A 17,814-nucleotide genomic window follows, 5' to 3' on the forward strand; every position below is an offset into this window, starting at 1 on the left:
TCACTTGAACTAGGAGACCCAAACCTGTTCCAGCATGACAATGCACCTGTGCACAGATCCAGCTACATGAAGATATACTTTACATGGGTTGGAAAATCTTGAGCGGCCTGCTACAGAGCTTTGAACCTTATTGAACACCTTTGGGATGATTTGGAACGGCACTCCAGGCCTCCTCACCTCACCTACATCAGTACCCGACTTTATTAACACTCTCAAGGTGGAATAAAGCAACAATGCAAAGCAACAAATATCCACAAAAATTGGTGGAACGCCTTTCCAGAAGAGTGGAGGTTATCATAACAGCAAATGAGGATTAAATGTGGAATGGGATGTTTAAAAATCACAAAAAATCTTAGGGTCGGGTGTGTAAGTGTGATATAGACCATGTTGTGAGGACCTTTCTGTACAAAAGATCAGTTTTTATCTCACGTCTAATCTTTTTTTTACATGATTCAATCTTAAATGGATCATCAGGTTCAAGCTGTAAAATCCATTCCGACTTATTTACACAAAATGTTCTCAGTAACATAAGTGATTTGAGTAAATCAGTATGATTGCATTCCAAAGTATGCAAAATAGAAGCGAAAGTCGTATATCAGAGGTTTTGGACCCCAATGAATATACACTTTTTTACATACAGTACAAACAAGCAGAGAATAAACTCACGACAGTGTGTTTAATGGGATTTATTTCCACAGCTCACGCAAATGCTGCTGATGTGAAACCGAAGATGAAGATGAGGTAGAAAAAAAGGCTCTCTGCATCGCTTCATCTTGAATACTTAGTATAGCGTAGATCCCTATTTCTAACAAAAATAGTATGACCTTTGATCATCATTTTTCCTTTTTGTTTTATTAGTTCGTCTTTCTTTCATAAGAGCAGCTCCATTGTCCTGCAAATCCTGCAACATTCGCAACAAAAGGCAGTTACAGAACATTGCTCAAGCTTATAGTACAGCAGCAGATTTGTCAACCGATGCACATCGTATGCTCGAAAAACCGGATTGTGCCGGAAAAACTGTACAGTTTAGCAGTATAAAGCCGCCCGGTTCGTTTTGTGCTTCACGGTGAAAGCGGTTTATTTGCATTTATTTGTGTCGTTTGTGCTCATTTCGACGCGTTTGCCTTCGCGGCTGCAAACGTCATCCGGAGAACGATAATTGTTGCGAAATAAACAATTCACGCTGGCGTCCTTAGCGGTGGAATAGGAGGAGGGAGGGGAGGGGAGAGGGGGAGATGATGTTTCCATTTTCAGCAATAGGCGTGCTGATACGTCAGACCAGCTGTCAAAACCAGGAGCTACCCACAATGCGACGAAAATGAGGGTGATAAATAGATCATAGAAATGAAGTTTTAAATAAAAAAAAATGAATAAATACAAATAAATAATACAAAAAAAATGAATGAATCGATGTATTCATTAAAAGATTTCTATTATTTAATTGTATTTTTTAATTTTTTTATTTAAAACTTTATAGAAATTTTATAGAAATTTTATAGAAGTTTTAAATAAATAAAAAAAATTAATACATATATATATAATTGATACCTTTATTCATTGATTCATTCATAGAAATTAAGTTTTAAATAAAAAATAAATAAATACAAATAAATAATTAAAAAAATGTAAATTAATACCTCGATTCATTTATATTGGATTATGATGCAATATAAATTAATCGAGGTATTAATTAATTATTATTAAAATTTAAAAACTGAAAACATTTTATTATTAAAATTAATTATTATTTATTTGTATTTTTAAATTTTTTTATTTAAAACTTCACAGATGAAGTTTTGAATAAAAAAACAAAAAAACAAATAAATAATTTTAAAAAATGTAAATTACCTCGATTCATTGACTCATCCATATCAATGAAAAGTTTTAAATAAAAAAAAAAAAAATACAAATAAATAATTAAAAAAATGTAATTAATACCTCGATTCATTTATATTACATCATAATGCCTTTTTGACCTTTTTTCACAACCGTTTCGATTGCGGTGGACTTTCCATGTCATCCGATCATCTTAGATTCCTTTACAGTGGTGTGAGAAATATTGGGATTTTCTTTCCCCTTCAACTCATAAAGCAGAATGATGATAAATGTAGTAATGCATAAAAGATGATAAATGAAGTATAAATCCAGCAATGAATATCAAACAGATTTGTATCACTGACAATCGACATTCTGCAAGCTAGCTAAAATCGTCCCTTTTCAATTGGCATGCTAATGTAAGATACTGTTTATGAAGCTTTTATGTCAAGAAGAACAAGCACCACTAGGTTTCATGTGATGCAAACTGATACAATTACATCCCAGAGGTGATGATTCTGCTGGATTCATCCTGACACCCTACTTATGGATGGAGTTCAGCTGTGGATGGTTGCATATGAACAGTCAAACGATCCATGAAGTTGCTGCGGAGGGTTAAACTCAAGAATTAATTTGGACTGTCACAAACTGCCACTTCTTGGCCCCTGAGCAAGTCCCTTAACCCCATAGCGGCTTAGCTTTAGCAATGAAATAAATGGAGAAGGGTGTCCGCCATATGCCGTAACGATGTCAATGAAAAGATACATTAGTTTGCTATTATGGCTTATGAATAAAATCACCACGAACAGATCTTCACTCAAGTCTCCATTGGTGAACCTCAACAGTATAATGAATGGACATTCGAGTGTCACCCAGATGAGCATAGGTTCCCTTTTGAGTCTGGTTTCTCGCAAGGTTTCATCATGAGCTTTTCCACACCATGATAGAATAGAATATATTTGTCACATATACATTACAGCACAGTGAAACTTGTTCTTCGCATATCCCAGTTTGCTCAGAAGCTGGGGTCAGAGCACAGGGTCGGCCATGATATGATGAGGGGTCCCTGGATCACAGAGGGTTAAGGGCCTTGCTTAAGGGCCTAAGAGTGGCAGCTTGGCGAAACCGGGGCTTGAACCCCCGGCCTTCTGATCAGTAACCAATAGCCTTAACTACTAAGCTACCACTCCTCTCCACTGGTTTGGTTATTGGGTATACATTTATACAAATTCATTTATATAAAATGTATATTTGTAATCTATTTATGGCAGTAAAGCTTCTTTGAGACCAATGTTGAAAGTGAACTGAATAATGGTTTTTGAAGCAAACAATGGAGTGAAACCTCAATCAGTGAACAGTTCAACGTTACATTCACATCGAAAGGTATTTGGCAGACGCCTTTATCCAGAGCAACAATCTACACAATTTACACAAATGAGCAGTTGAGGGTTCAGGGCTTTGCTCAAGGGACCAATAGCTGAGAGGTGCTGGGATTTAAAACTCACAACCTGAGAAGTCCAACATCTTAACCACTCTTTTTTTTTTTCTGGTTACACTTTTGTGTGTTTTTAAAACCTTGTACAAGAAAATTACTCAAGGGAAATTGAGTGTTAAGAACAATTTCGGGAATTCGGAGAATTAGAATCGCTCTATGATGAGATCCCCTCATACTCATCACCTCATTGGTCATCGGGAACCAACAATAGGAAAGTTAGATGTTCAACGTATTTGAGCAGACAAATAATATTTTGAGTTGTTTAAGGGGTTTCAAGGAACGCCAAACTCAAAACCAGTTACTATACAGCACAGTGTTAGATTTATTCATCCCGGTATTTTTTCACACCACTGTATACCTGCTGAAAAAGAAAACACTCCAGGTTAAGGTTTTGTTTATACGAAAAAGAAATGTCAAATGCCCAGGAGATCATGATCTGTACATTTTTCTCAGATGCTGTCACGAATAAAGCTACAGAGACACTTTCACATTCACGGCGGAGATGTTTACCTATCCGATGGCTGCGTTTAAAGATTTGCTTGCACCCTAGGTAGATATATGATATCCCCCCCCATTCCCCACATCCATAACACGTAGGCAGTGATATGGAGATAAATGGCGACTGTCGTTACACGGCAGTTCTCGTAGCGTTCCTTGCCGGTCGTTCTTCTCGTCGCAAAAAAAGTACTCAAGATCGACAACAGTTGAAGCGCATGAGTTTATGGAACGCCTGTTTGAAGTCCTCGTTGGACATGGTGTAAATAATGGGGTTGATGAGCGAGTTCAGGTAGCCGAGCCACGTGAACAGTTCGAACAGCTCAGGGTAAAAGGTGCACGTGGTGCAGATAGGCACGAGAAGCGTATACATGAAGAACGGCAACCAGCACACGATGTACGCCCCGAGTATAATCCCTAAAGTTTTGGTCGCCTTCCTTTCCCGTGCCGCCGAGATTCGCTTCTTTTCCAGAAGCGCATCCGACATCGTGACTTTCACCTGACTGTTCACTGAAGCCGAGGCTGTACCGTCGCACGATGTCGATTCCCCCGTGCCGTACGTGAGCGACGTGGTGGAGGCCACGGATCCGGGTGAGTCTGTGATCAAATGAGCGGATGTTAGTCGTTTACCCGGTTTATGGGGGGACTGTTTTAATATTCGTTTCCGGGCCTCGACATAAATCCTGCCGTAAAGGGCCACCAGGAGCAAAGTGGGGATGTAGAAGGCGCCAAAAGTGGAGTAGATGGTGTAGAAGACGTGGTCCTGGTTCACGTGGCAGCTGGTGACCTCTTCGTCCGCCTTGACCTGGCGCCAGAAAAAGGGTGGCACCGAGATGGATATGGCGATGACCCAGGCGGCGGCGATCATGGCGGCCGCGCGGCCTCGCGTACGCTTTGCCGAGTACCCCACCGCGTCCGTGATCGCCCAGTAGCGGTCGAGCGCGATGACGCAGAGGTGAAGGATGGACGCCGTACAGCACGTGATGTCCGACGACAGCCAGAGGTCACAAGCCACCTGGCCCAGCGTCCACGTTTGGCTGATGGTATACGCAGCGCTTACGGGCATCACCAGCACTGACACGAGAAGGTCGGTGACAGCCAAAGAGCCGATCAATAGGTTTGCTGGAGTGTGCAGCTTTTGGAATTGGTAGATGGTGGCGATGACGAACGCGTTGGAAAGCGCCGTCGCGCACGTCAGGAGAGACAAGAACACGGCCGCGCTCGCCTGCGCCAATACGCTCCGGGGCTCGTCCGTGTAATTCGAGTCCGTGGAGTTGGACGATATGTTCAGCAGCTCTCCATACGGCACGGGGCTGGGTTTAAACGCACCGGAGCGCTCCATCTTTGTTGCTGTTCTTGTTTTCTTTTTAATTTTCTTGCTTTTGAAACAACCTTTTTTAACAAGTGCGTCCTCTCATCTTCTCATCCTCTGCGTTTTTTGCGTGTCATTTTTTGAGTTATCCCCACCCGGGTGCATGGCATTTAAAAAAAAAATGGAAAGAAAGAAAAAAAGAAAAAAAGAAAGTATCGTGGAAACTTCCAGGACTTTCTTTCCTGCGTTATATATTCCGTTCGAGCCACAACGTGGAAACGCGCGTGTGCGTCCCGCTCGGCTCCCCGCGCTGTCCACGCTGCGTGCGTAAAAGAGCCGCCGCGCGTGTGCCGCCCGCGCCGCAGAGCACCGCGTCCTTCATCCTGCGTTCTGGGTCCACTTCGCAAGGAGTAATGACGCTCCCGGAGCCGTGCGCTCCGCTTTATGCGTTTGCCGTGCGCGCACACGCACACACGCACACACGCACACACACACACACACTCTCACTCTGGCCACGCGCGTGCACGCGTGGGGGAAAAGAAGGAGGAGGAGGAGGGCGCTCACTGACTTTACCTCTCAATCTGTCGTTCATCTTCTTTATCTCCGGCTCAGATCATCCAGGAATTATCCGATGCACGTGTGTAGGATGCTGAGAACATTTATGGTGTAAAGGAAGAAAAAAAAACATAGATAAAGAGAAAGAAAGAGAGGGAGGAATGGAGGGAGGGAGTGAGTGAGAATGAGACACAGAAGTGTTTTCTACGTTCAAGTCAATATCAAGACAACCCAAATTAATATTCTATTCTATTCTATTCTATTCTATTCTATTCTATTCTATTCTATTCTATTATATTCTATTTAATTCTATTCTATTCCATTCCATTCTATTTCATTCCATTCCATTCTATTCTATTCCATTCCATTCTATTCTATTCTATTCTATTCTATTCTATTCTATTCTATTCTATTCTATTCTATGTAATTCTATTATATTCTATTCCATTCTATTCTATTCCATTCTGTTCTATTCTTTTCTATTCTATTTAATTCTATTCCATTCCATTCCATTCTATTTCATTCCATTCTATTCTATTCTTTTCTATTCTATTCTATTCCATGTAATTCTATTATATTCTATTCCATTCTTTTCTATTCCATTCCATTCTATTCTATTCTACTCTATTCTATTCTATTACAATTTCCGTTATAACTAACAAGCCCTACGCGCACAATATGAGCCCTATGAAGATTCGCTTTACATGGGTTGAAAGTGTGTGGAAGATCAAATTCTGTAGAGCTCCAACCTCAACCCTATTTCACAGCTTTGGGATGCATTAGAACGGCACCCCCAGGTTCTCCTCACCTCACTCACATCACTTTACTAACACCCTTGTTGCTGAATGATCACCAGTCTCCCAAATCTAGTGGAACATCTTCCCAGAAGAGTTATTATAACAGCAATTGGGAACTAAATGTGGAATTAGATAAATGAACATGATGGTCCACAAACCTTTGTTCATAGAGTATAGTGTATATAATACTGTATTACTTGACTTTAATAATGCTCTTGTGGCTCAAAAATATAGTGGAACATTTTCCCAGAAGAGTGGAGGTCATTGAAACATCAAACAGGTGGAATGGGATGTTTAAAAAGCACATAGGAATCAGGTGTCCACATACTTTTCCCCATATATTGTATATAATATTACATGTTTGGGTTGCGTATTTCGTCCACAAATTGACAAATATGTGGTGATACGTATCATGAAACAAAAAAGAATTTGCCCCAGATGCCATCTGATGTTTGTGAATATGAATTTAATTGTCATTCGAACGCCTTTCATCGAGCAGATGCTTCAACATTACCATATGAATAAATTTACAACTAAGTGAATCGTTTCAAAATCTCATCAAAATACGAAGCAACCTGCAACACTTTCGGGAAGAATAGCCTGATCCCACTTCCTGTACTCGCTGTGAAAAATCGGTTCCTCCATCCATCCCTGGGTCGTTCTCATGTTCTCGCTGATTCTCCTTTGAAGAGTGATAGATTAAAACCTTCATTTCACATCATGTTCCTACACGGCCTGACTTCCACTGTCCACCCCTGTGTAGAAACAAAAAGGATTTTCTCTCCTTGAGTCTCGCTCGCTTTCAAAGTTTCTTTCTAATGTTCTTAAGGAGTTTTGTTTCACTTGTCAGACGTCTCATCATGGATTTCTGTGACTGAAAGCACCTGATAAACTTAAAAACCTAGAAACTCTGGTATTTTTATTAATAGGGTTTATAGTTTATGTTTTGATGCCATGCATTGATTTAAAAAAGTGTGGATTGGGCAATGGAGGTTGCCAATTGTATTGAGATGCACCCTTTTTTTTTTGTTCTTTTTTTTGCATATCTCCATCTGTTAAAAACGATTTATTTCTCATTTATTCTCATTCTCCTCGTGTAACTGAGGACCTTGACTTCGTGACAGGAGACACACGCACATAAGACATACAATGGTATATAACACAATATAAGAAAAACACACAATTAATTAATGCACTATATACAGAAATAGAAATATTGTTTAAATTAATAAATCATTTATTTACAAGAGTGAGTGTGGGCTGATTGTGTGAGGTCCTAAGTGATCTTCTTAGCCCTTTGCCTCACTCTAGAAGATCTTGGAGGTTGGGCAGGGGGGCACAAATAATTATTTTAGCAGTCCTAACTGTCCGCTGTTATTCTCTTGATGTCTTGATGTCTCTTGGGCGTCTATTGATATGCTGAATGTTAGAATTTGGTGCATCAGTGACCCAGTTAGATTGAGTTTATCCTTTAATTACTGCAAGTAATCCCTTCTTCGACTTGCAAAACTGCATACTGTTATTCACATTTTCATAGTAATCCATCCTGCTATAACTGTAGCATTCATCGATTGAAGGCGCTTCATTTATTCTCAAATTGTAACATTTTTCCAGACGTATTACAAGTTCATTCCTGATATATCTAATCGTCACGATCATCGGCCACATATTCCTCGATCATACTGAGAGACGCAGGTGGTATTTTATTTTGAATTCATCTTCATTAACTTTCTCTCACACCACCCCCCCGTGTATTTCTCATAGGACCATCCACAAACTGCACCTTCAATCCTAATACGTCTGACAGCAGCAAGAATAATATGGTTGAAGCAATTCTCCTGAAATTTACCTAACATGGGTTGAACAATCCGCCGATTTGGATTGATGCGTCAATGTGAAGGACAACGATTTACATGAATCATGGATGTAATCAAGCATCGATAGTACCATCGCTCTTAATAACTACGGTACGGGAAAAATCCTTATCTACACCTTCATCTATAACGAATTTAAAGATCCAGATTCTGTAGGAAGTCAATCATATTTCAGGGAAGGTGTTAGCTTAGTGGTTAAGGCATTGGACGTTGAAACAATTTTCAATTCCAACCACAAGAAGTTACCACTCCTCCAAAGTATGGAATTATACCATTATAATATCTATCATTATATATAATATCTACCAACTATCATTATATATTCTCTTCATCATGGCAGCTGTTAGTGGGTGGGATACATCAGACAGCAAGCGGACATTTGGTGCTCAAATTTGACGTGTTGGGAGCAGGAAAAATGGGTGAGTGTAAGGATTTGAGAGCCAAATTGTGACGTCTAGACGACTGGGTCGGAGCATCTCCAAAACTTGCAGATCTTGTGGGATGTTTCCGATCTGCGGTGCTCAGTATCTATCAAAAGCGATCCAAGGAACAAACAGTGGTGAACCGGTGACGGGGTCCTGGGCGGCCAAGGCTCATTGATGCACGTGTGGAGCGAAGGCTGGTCGGTGTGGTCCGATCCAACAGACGAGCTCCTGTAGCTCACATTTCTGGAGAAGTTATTGCTGTTAATGCTCGAAAGATCAGGACTGTTTTGGCAGCAAAAGTGGGACAAACACAATATTATGCAGGCGATCATAATGACAGTGGAAAGTTACAACTTCCTAAAACATCATGAGGAGGAAACCATGAGAGGAACCAGACTCAAAAGGGAAAGTATATAAAGTACACAAGGTAGCTTGTATATGCATCGCTTGAAAACCGTTAACAGGAAAATGTTACGTCTTTCCGGCTCACGAAAAAGACACTGCTGTAGATTAAATGCCCTTTGAAAAAGTTCTGCTTCCATCATGCATGACATCATGCTTTTTTGGATCCCCTTAAAGTAACAGGAGGCAAATGAGTAAAACACACACTGCGGACTAATCTAGGTAGATTAATGATCCAATTACGTTCCGCTTAGCTGTAATACTTGATCTTTGTAACTTTAATTGGACCAACCGCAGCAGGCTATTATCAGTCTCATTTACCATAAAGCAATGGGGCAGACTGCGACGAGCATTTTGAATTATTTTTTGATATCATTTGCATGGAGCGTTAAAACCTTTTGATTACATCCTGCTTCTGTTACTTCAGCGATCACCGGTTCACTTCATTTCCTTTCTTCAGTAAACATTTATCCCCCCCTGGTCATTAAGGGCTTCGGGTGAGTCGTTATTTTTGTGCTATTTATTCATTGAAAAAGGTTTGATTAGTTGTAGTTTGTAAAAGGGTTTTGATCCTGAGCTCGAACTATCATCTTTGTGAATTTCTGTCTATTCTTCCAGTATTCTTCAGGGTTTCCTTTCATGATTCTCTGGTTTCATCAAATACATGCAGGTGAATATGTTATAGTAAACTACACCTTTGTCTAAATGTTTCTATGATGCATTCCTGTTGCATCATTCTCCAGGATAAAGTGGTTCCTGATGATGAATTTATGAAAACTTTCATTAACAGTGATACACCTGTAGAGTGTCTTTAATCTGGCTAGATGTTGTGGAGGGAATTACTCTATGATCAAGCCAGAATTCCCAGGAATTGCTCCCGAATGCAAATTCAACACTTGCAATCAAATCCAGACCTTTAATTATCCTCATTCATTTAAAAGCTGAAAAAATGACTGTAATTCTGGAATGCAATATTTTGGTTAAACCCCTTGAGCAGAAACTGTAAGCCAAATCCCATCATGGTTATTCAAAGAAGAACTCTTCACAACCAGGATTCACAGAAAAGCATCACAGAAACAATGTTGAATGTTAAGGTCGTGAGCTACGAACAAATCAGGATTAGTGGAAAAAGGTTTCATTCAGATTGGTCAGTATGGAAAAGTTTGATTGGAGGACACCTGTGGAAAGGTTTATTGATTGGACGTGATTCGGAAAAGTACACACCTCTCTCTATAGAAGGCCTCACTGGTCCTTAGAACCTGATGATCATTTACATAGATCCTGTTTAGAGATGGGACAAAGTTCCAGAAAGACTGTGGCTCTCCACTGATCTGGGGTTTATGGTAGAGCGGCTAGACAGAAGCTCATCTAATGCAAAACTCATGGAAGCCATCAAACTCTCGGACTGTGTAAGATTATCTGATCAGATGACACCAGAATGAACTATTTGGCCTCAATAGTCAATGTGGTGTCTGAAATCATGCCTCACTTATCACCTGCCCAAAACTATCCCAAAAGTGAATGATGGTTGGGATTACACTACCAGGGTTGAGGGAAAGCTGAATGAAGCAAAATACAGAGATTTCCTCAATAAAAACCTGTTCCACAGCGTTCAGGACCAGGGCCAGGGGTTCACCTTCCTACATGGCAATGAAGCTAAGCATACAGCAGAGGTGGGAAGTGATAAAGTACAAATACTTTGTTACTGTACTTAAGTAGATTTTTCTGGTTTCAACACTTTACTTCACTAATTATTTTCTTTGTACAACATTTTACTTTCACTCATTACATTTTAACACAAATATCTACTCTTTACTTCCAACATATTTTCAAAACCGGCTGGTTATTTTAGTTTTAATCTTAGTGACATCATCAATATTTCTTCTTTTCATTGCTCTGCTTTTTCGACCGCTGGTGTATCGTTTCCTGGCTCTCAAACACCACAGACGTAGGCTAGTTTACGAAGCGAAGAAGGAACGCAGAAGGCACCAAGACGTCTGGATGAGACAGAGGGAGTCTCTGCTTGTCTTCTATATAGTGGATGTTCAGCCTGGATACATTCATTAGATAACAACATGTTAATTATTTTCTATCAATATGTTAATATGATGTGGTCCAGTTACCAGCGTGACACTAAAACAGGTTGTAATAATGATGAGTTTTTACTTAAGCACAAGTCAGAGCCCAAACTTCTTCACTTTAAACGTGAGTTAAAAAGTGTAGTCAGTACTTCAACTTTTTAAACGTGAGTATCTGTACTTCTACTTGAGTAAAGGATGTGTGTACTTTGGCCATTCTTGGGGAAAAACCAACAACACTAAACACAGCTAAAAGAGGAGTGAGTTAAGGATGATTGTGTGTGTCCTAGAGTGACCCAGCCAGAGAACACTATTGAACATCTCTGGAGAAATCTGAAAGTCCATCGAAGCTTGAGAGGATTTGCAAAGAAAGAGGACAGAAAATCTCTCAATCCCAAACCCAAAAAGACTTTGAGTCTGTAATGGTTACCAAAAGTGCAAAAACTAAGTACTGATTATAGGGTCTGGGTCTTAAAATCGAATTTCTAGAAGTTTCCACTCTGTCGTTATAAGATTTGGAGTGTAGATAAATAGATAAAAAAAAAAAAAAAACAATAATAATTTGATAATTATTGTAATATCAGGCTGCAACATCAAATTGAAAAACAAGTTTAGGGGGTCTGAACTGGGCGCGTTCACGTGACGGCGCGCTCGATCAACTCAATGCGCGTTCACGTGACGGCGCGCTCACACGCGCAGCCGCGTTGGTTTCACGACGCGTCAATCAAAAAGTATTAACATGAACTCCACACGGCATGAGGGTAAGAGTTATTTACACGTTTTTCTACTCATTTATTTCTATTTATTTTTTGTAACAGAAGCGTGTGTCAGGCTGATTATTAGGTTAAAAGTCCCAAAATTGCATCCGGATGTTTCAAGACAACGCGCGTGCTCGCGACCCTGACAGGAATTCATCCCCATGAAACAAACACACACACAAACATTTTATTCAGATTCAGTTTTATAAACAGCTTATAAAGTAAACAGAGTGACTGTTTATAAAAGGAGAAATGTTTTTATCCGTGTGTTACAGCATGGAGCATCAGAAGAGCTAGGCTCGGCGTGGCGCTCGCCGTGATAAAGAGCAAACCTGCGGGGCAGAGCGGCCGAGAACATGCGGAAAACCTGGTCTCCAAACTCAAACAGCAGGAGGAAACCTGGAAAAGAAAAGCAGAAGAACTTCAAGATCAAGTGTTGAGTCTCAGACAGGAGCTGCTTCTCGTTAAACTGCTGAGTAAGCAGAGGAAAGGCGCCGAAAGCTCTCAGGGTGAGTGATGTTCACTCCCTGTACACTCCATGTTCACTCCCTGTTCTTCCTGTACACTCTCTGTACACTCACTGTTCACTTCCTGTTCACTCCCTGTTCACTCCCTGTACTCGCTCTGTACACTCCCTGTTCACCTCCTGTATACTCCCTGTTCACTCCCTGTACACTCCATGTTCACTCCCTGTTCACTTCCTGTACACTCTCTGTACACTCACTGTTCACTTCCTGTACACTATCTGTTCACTTCCTGCACTCTCTCTGTACACTCCTGTTCACTTCCTGTACACTCTCTGTTCACTTCCTGTACACTCTGTTCACTTCCTGTTCACTTCCTGTACACTCTGTTCACTTCCTGTTCACTTCCTGTACACTCCCTGTTCACCTCCTGTATACTCCCTGTTCACTCCCTGTTCACTCCTGTTCACTCCCTGTACACTCCATGTTCACTCCCTGTTCACTTCCTGTACACTCTCTGTACACTCACTGTTCACTTCCTGTACACTATCTGTTCACTTCCTGCACTCTCTCTGTACACTCCCTGTTCACTTCCTGTACACTCTCTGTTCACTTCCTGTACACTCTGTTCACTTCCTGTTCACTTCCTGTACACTCTGTTCACTTCCTGTTCACTTCCTGTACACTCCCTGTTCACTCCCTGTACACTTCCTGTTCACTTTCTACACTTCCTGTTCACTCTCTGTTTACTCCCTGTACACTCCCTGTACACCTTCTGTACACTTCCTGTACACTCCCTGTTCACTCCCTGTACACACTCTGTTCACTCCCTGTACACTTCCTGTTCACTTTCTACACTTCCTGTTCACTCTCTGTTTACTCCCTGTACACTCCCTGTACACCTTCTGTACACTCTCTGTTCACTCCCTGTACACACTCTGTTCACTCCCTGTACACACTCTGTTCACTCCCTGTACACACTCTGTTCACTCCCTGTACACTTCCTGTTCACTTTGTTTACTCCCTGTACACTCCCTGTTCACTCCCTGTACACTCCCTGTACACACTCTGTTCACTCCCTGTACACACTCTGTTCACTCCCTGTACACACTCTGTTCACTCCCTGTACACTTCCTGTTCACTTTGTTTACTCCCTGTTCACTTCCTGTACACTACCTGTTCACCTCTTGCACACTTTCTGTACACTTCCTGTACACTACCTGTATACCTGTTGTTCATTACCAGTACACTCCCTCTTCACCTCTTGCACACTTCCTGTTCACTCGCTGTCCACTGCCTGTCCACTTCCTGTTCACCTCTTGTACACTTCAAGTACATGTCCCATTTAAAGCAAAAGTCCACCTTCATCAAACTCAATATGTCCATACAGTGTCTGTGGAAACATCTAGTCTTTGCTTCATGCTCCTTTTGTTTCAGTGCAGGAGGTTATTTCAAAGTATAAAGATTTACTTCCACCAAAACAAATATACACTCGTCTAGAACTTGATTTACAATGAAAAAAATCCTCCTTTAACACAAAGAACTGCTGTATATGAATATCCTCATTAGCACCACTAACTGAACGTTTTTGATATCACCTAATTTTTATAGCTTCTGTAACAGAAGTGGTAACGGAAAGTACATTTTTGCACGTTCTAATGAACAAGTCTCTCTGCTTTGATGGTGCGCAGTACAATATTCACCCTGTTGTTCTTCCAGGTGATGACGTATTCAAGCTCTTGTCCCAGGATCTCACTGAGGCCCAGCATTCTGAAAACGACTCGGGCTGCGACACCCAGACCCTTTCCCTAACGCCCGACCCTGCCGACCCTGCCGCTCCACGGTCCATTCATTTCAACTTGTCCTTCGACAGAGACCCCTGGGGGCACGCACTCTCCAAACACATGCGGTTTCTGCAGAACCTGTGCGCGTTACGCAGCACGGGGAAGAACATGCACATGGACAGAGGGGATGCGGTGATCGAGGACACATCTGTAAACATGATCGAGTCCATCGTGGAGGCCCACCGAGCCGGCGGAGAAGGAGACGTTTCTCAGCTGCGCCCTTTAGTCCAGGCTTCACGTTTAGTAGCGCTGGCTCTGAAGGGGGGATTCGGCAAGCGGGACGCTTTGGAGAAAGCAGAAGAGTTATTAGACGAGCTGCTCGAGATTCTGCTGAACAATAGTCAGCTTAATAAGGTAAGCCATTTTTGTACTTGGACTGAATACTCGATTCTGATTGGCTGGCGAGTTCAAGCGGTTCAACACGCCAATAATGGACAAAATGTGATGCTCAAAAAGCACATGCCGTGCTGATGACCAGGTGTCCGCATACTTTTGGTAGTGTATTGTATGTGTGACACGCTGAGAAGACACTTCATATGATTATATGACTTGTTCTGGTCTAAAGTCTGGGGTAATTATGTGTAACAGACACCATGTGGTGATGATTTACAGGTCTGAGTGCATCTGATCTATGAGATCTGACTCATCGCCTTCAGTGATTCAGACTTTTCACATCTGAATCGTTGATATCTCTGGCATGAGAACAAGTGGGCAAATGTTCTACTCTGGAATAAGTTAATGTTGTTGCAGGACATTATTTAAATTATTTGGAGAAAGCAGGATGGAGCAGGATGGCTACCTCTTATCCCTGGAGATATGTTCCTTGGAGGTTCTTCAGCTCATCATGCACACACGTTTGTAGTTTGGGATGCTGCTAGCTCGAGTCGGAGATCTTCCACTCCAACCCATGTTAAACATATCTTCATGAAGCAATCCTATACAGTTGTGTGTATGATCATGTGGTACCAGTTTGGAGAAGAACCACACGTTTCTTGCTGGAAGCATAAATACTGTTCTCTCTCATTCTGTATCATATGCTACAAATGACGCTTGTGGCATATCGGTTTTCTCCTGATCATGTTTTTTTTTCATTATAAAATATCAGGATAAATGATTTGATTGTCCAGAAGGTAGATAAATTGCTTCTGCTCAGTACATCTCTCTCTCTCTCTCTTTCTCTTTCACACCCTCCTCTTTATTTTTTTTATGATGGAGATAATCATGGCTTCACCTCCAGTAGACAGAAAGTAGCTTTGTCTTCATCTCTGTCTGCTTTTGATGGCTCTAATGATTCCTCTGACCTGAGAGCATGTTGACCTTTGCAGTAGATCACAAGAAATCATATTCCTGTCCAAGCGTGTGTGTCCTCCTCAGTATACACGTTTTAAAGCATCAACAATTCTCTATATGAAAGATCCCTTTAGCAATACACCACACAATACACAGTTCGCTTTTGAAGGCTCTTCGTTCCACGTTATCCAGGTAGCACCGCATGTGGACTCATTTCGTGTAGTTTGCAGAAGACTCAGATGTTGTATTGCTCTTTCTTTAGCTCCCCAGGGACATCCAAATAAGGTCAAGCTGCTCATAGCGCTGCAGTTTCCATGCAGGTATTAAAAAACGAAAATATCCAACTTGTAAGGGGGAACTTTCGGATGCGTACCGAACGCAATCCTCGTTTTCCGTAACATAAATATATATTCATTTATTATTTTTTAATTCATTAATTTAAACTAAACAGCCATCAAATGTATATAAAAAAAATGCTAATAATAAAGACGTTTAAAAAAAAAAAAAAAAACCCACGAGCAATCTAGTTTTTTCCCGTCATGTAACGTCTTTGGTAAATCAGGTGATGTTGATAAATGGGCCAGTGCACAGGATGAACCGGAGAAGACCACGCTGAAGTAAAATCAGGAACGTGCATCAGAGTAAATCTGCACCTAAATGAGCTTCTGCAGCTTGTTTGTTGATGGTTGTCTCGTGTTGACAGGGCAGAGGAATATCCAGTCAACTTTGATTAGCATGGAGACAAGAATCTGTCCTTCACAAATCACAATTGTCCAAACACACGTTGTTGATGGACAGGTCACTGCTCTTGACAGATTACTGTTCCTGGGTTTGTATATGTTTTTACTTCGCAATGAGAACATAGAGCTCTCTCGCCTGAAACCCTTTCTTCACATGCATTCGGTTTAAGAGCTGACGCAGAAAGACTCCGGCGCCGTGCCCAAGCGTTTTATACGGCAGGAGGAAAACCACGGGACTGATTTCTAGCTAGAAACATCATTATACAGTGTGTTGATGCAAGGTCTTTCTTTCCTTTTTTCTTTCTTTTTTTAACTTTTTTTTTCTTTCTTTCTTTTAGGTTTAATGTACTTTTCTTTCTTTCTTTCTTTCTTTCTTTCTTTCTTTCTTTCTTTCTTTCTTTCTTTCTTTCTTTCTTTCTTTCTTTCTTTCTTTCTTTTCAGTTTAATGCCTTTCTTTCTTTCTTTCTTTCTTTCTTTCTTTTCAGTTTAATGCATTTCTTTCTTTCTTTCTTTCTTTCTTTCTTTCTTTCTTTCTTTCTTTCTTTCTTTCTTTTCAGCTTAATGCACTTCTTTCTTTCTTTTTCTTTCTTTTCAGTTTAATGCAACTCTTTCTTTCTTTCTTTCTTTCTTTCTTCCTTTCTTTTCAGTTTAATTCACTTCTTTCTTTCTTTCTTTCTTTCTTTTCAGTGTAATGCTTTTCTTTCTTTCCTTCTTTCTTTTCAGTTTAATGCACTTCTTTCTTTCTTTCTTTCTTTCTTTCTTTCTTTCTTTCTTTCTTTCTTTCTTTCTTTCTTTCTTTCTTCTTTTCAGTTTAATGCACTTCTTTCTTTCTTTCTTTCTTTCTTTCTTTCTTTCTTTCTTTCTTTCTTTCTTTCTTTTCAGTTTAATGCCTTTCTTTCTTTCTTTCTTTCTTTTCAGTTTAATGCATTTCTTTCTTTCTTTCTTTCTTTCTTTCTTTCTTTCTTTCTTTCTTTCTTTCTTTCTTTCTTTCTTTCTTTCTTTTCAGCTTAATGCACTTCTTTCTTTCTTTTTCTTTCTTTTCAGTTTAATGCAACTCTTTCTTTCTTTCTTCCTTTCTTTTCAGTTTAATTCACTTCTTTCTTTCTTTCTTTCTTTCTTTTCAGTGTAATGCTTTTCTTTCTTTCCTTCTTTCTTTTCAGTTTAATGCACTTCTTTCTTTCTTTCTTTCTTTCTTTCTTTCTTTTCAGTTTAATGCACTTCTTTCTTTCTTTCTTTCTTTCTTTCTTTCTTTCTTTCTTTCTTTCTTTCTTTCTTTTTAGTAAAGTTTACTTTACTAACATCCTTGTGGCTGAAAGAGCACACATCTCCACAAGATCTAGTGGGACATCTTCTCAGAAGAAGACTGGAATATTATTATATAACAGCAGATGAGGACTAAATGTAATAAAGCACATTGTCTACTCTTGTCATGTGGTTGTTCAGCACACCGTGGCCTTCACTTGTCCGATA

General features: G+C 40.4%; 2 protein-coding genes across 2 annotated transcripts in view; one reads left to right on the top strand and one right to left on the bottom strand.

The window, feature by feature from the left end:
• Positions 1-2,895: 2,895 nt before the first annotated feature.
• On the bottom strand, positions 2,896-5,505 carry LOC124401317 (5-hydroxytryptamine receptor 1B-like). The gene has a single exon (XM_046873513.1). The coding sequence runs from the start codon at positions 5,145-5,147 to the stop codon at positions 3,999-4,001; it is 1,149 nt and encodes a 382-aa protein (XP_046729469.1). The 5' UTR covers positions 5,148-5,505; the 3' UTR covers positions 2,896-3,998.
• Positions 5,506-11,876: 6,371 nt separating this feature from the next.
• The window catches only part of mei4 (meiosis-specific, MEI4 homolog (S. cerevisiae)), a 29,133-nt gene continuing 23,195 nt past the window's right edge, over positions 11,877-17,814 (top strand). The window contains exons 1-3 of the mRNA XM_046873527.1: positions 11,877-12,009; positions 12,282-12,515; positions 14,190-14,668. Coding sequence (XP_046729483.1) covers positions 11,988-12,009; positions 12,282-12,515; positions 14,190-14,668 — 735 coding nt within the window. The 5' untranslated portion in view covers positions 11,877-11,987. The remainder of the gene's footprint in view (positions 12,010-12,281; positions 12,516-14,189; positions 14,669-17,814) is intronic.

This window comes from Silurus meridionalis, chromosome 18, assembly GCF_014805685.1.
Source record: "Silurus meridionalis isolate SWU-2019-XX chromosome 18, ASM1480568v1, whole genome shotgun sequence".
Classification (NCBI taxonomy): domain Eukaryota; kingdom Metazoa; phylum Chordata; class Actinopteri; order Siluriformes; family Siluridae; genus Silurus; species Silurus meridionalis.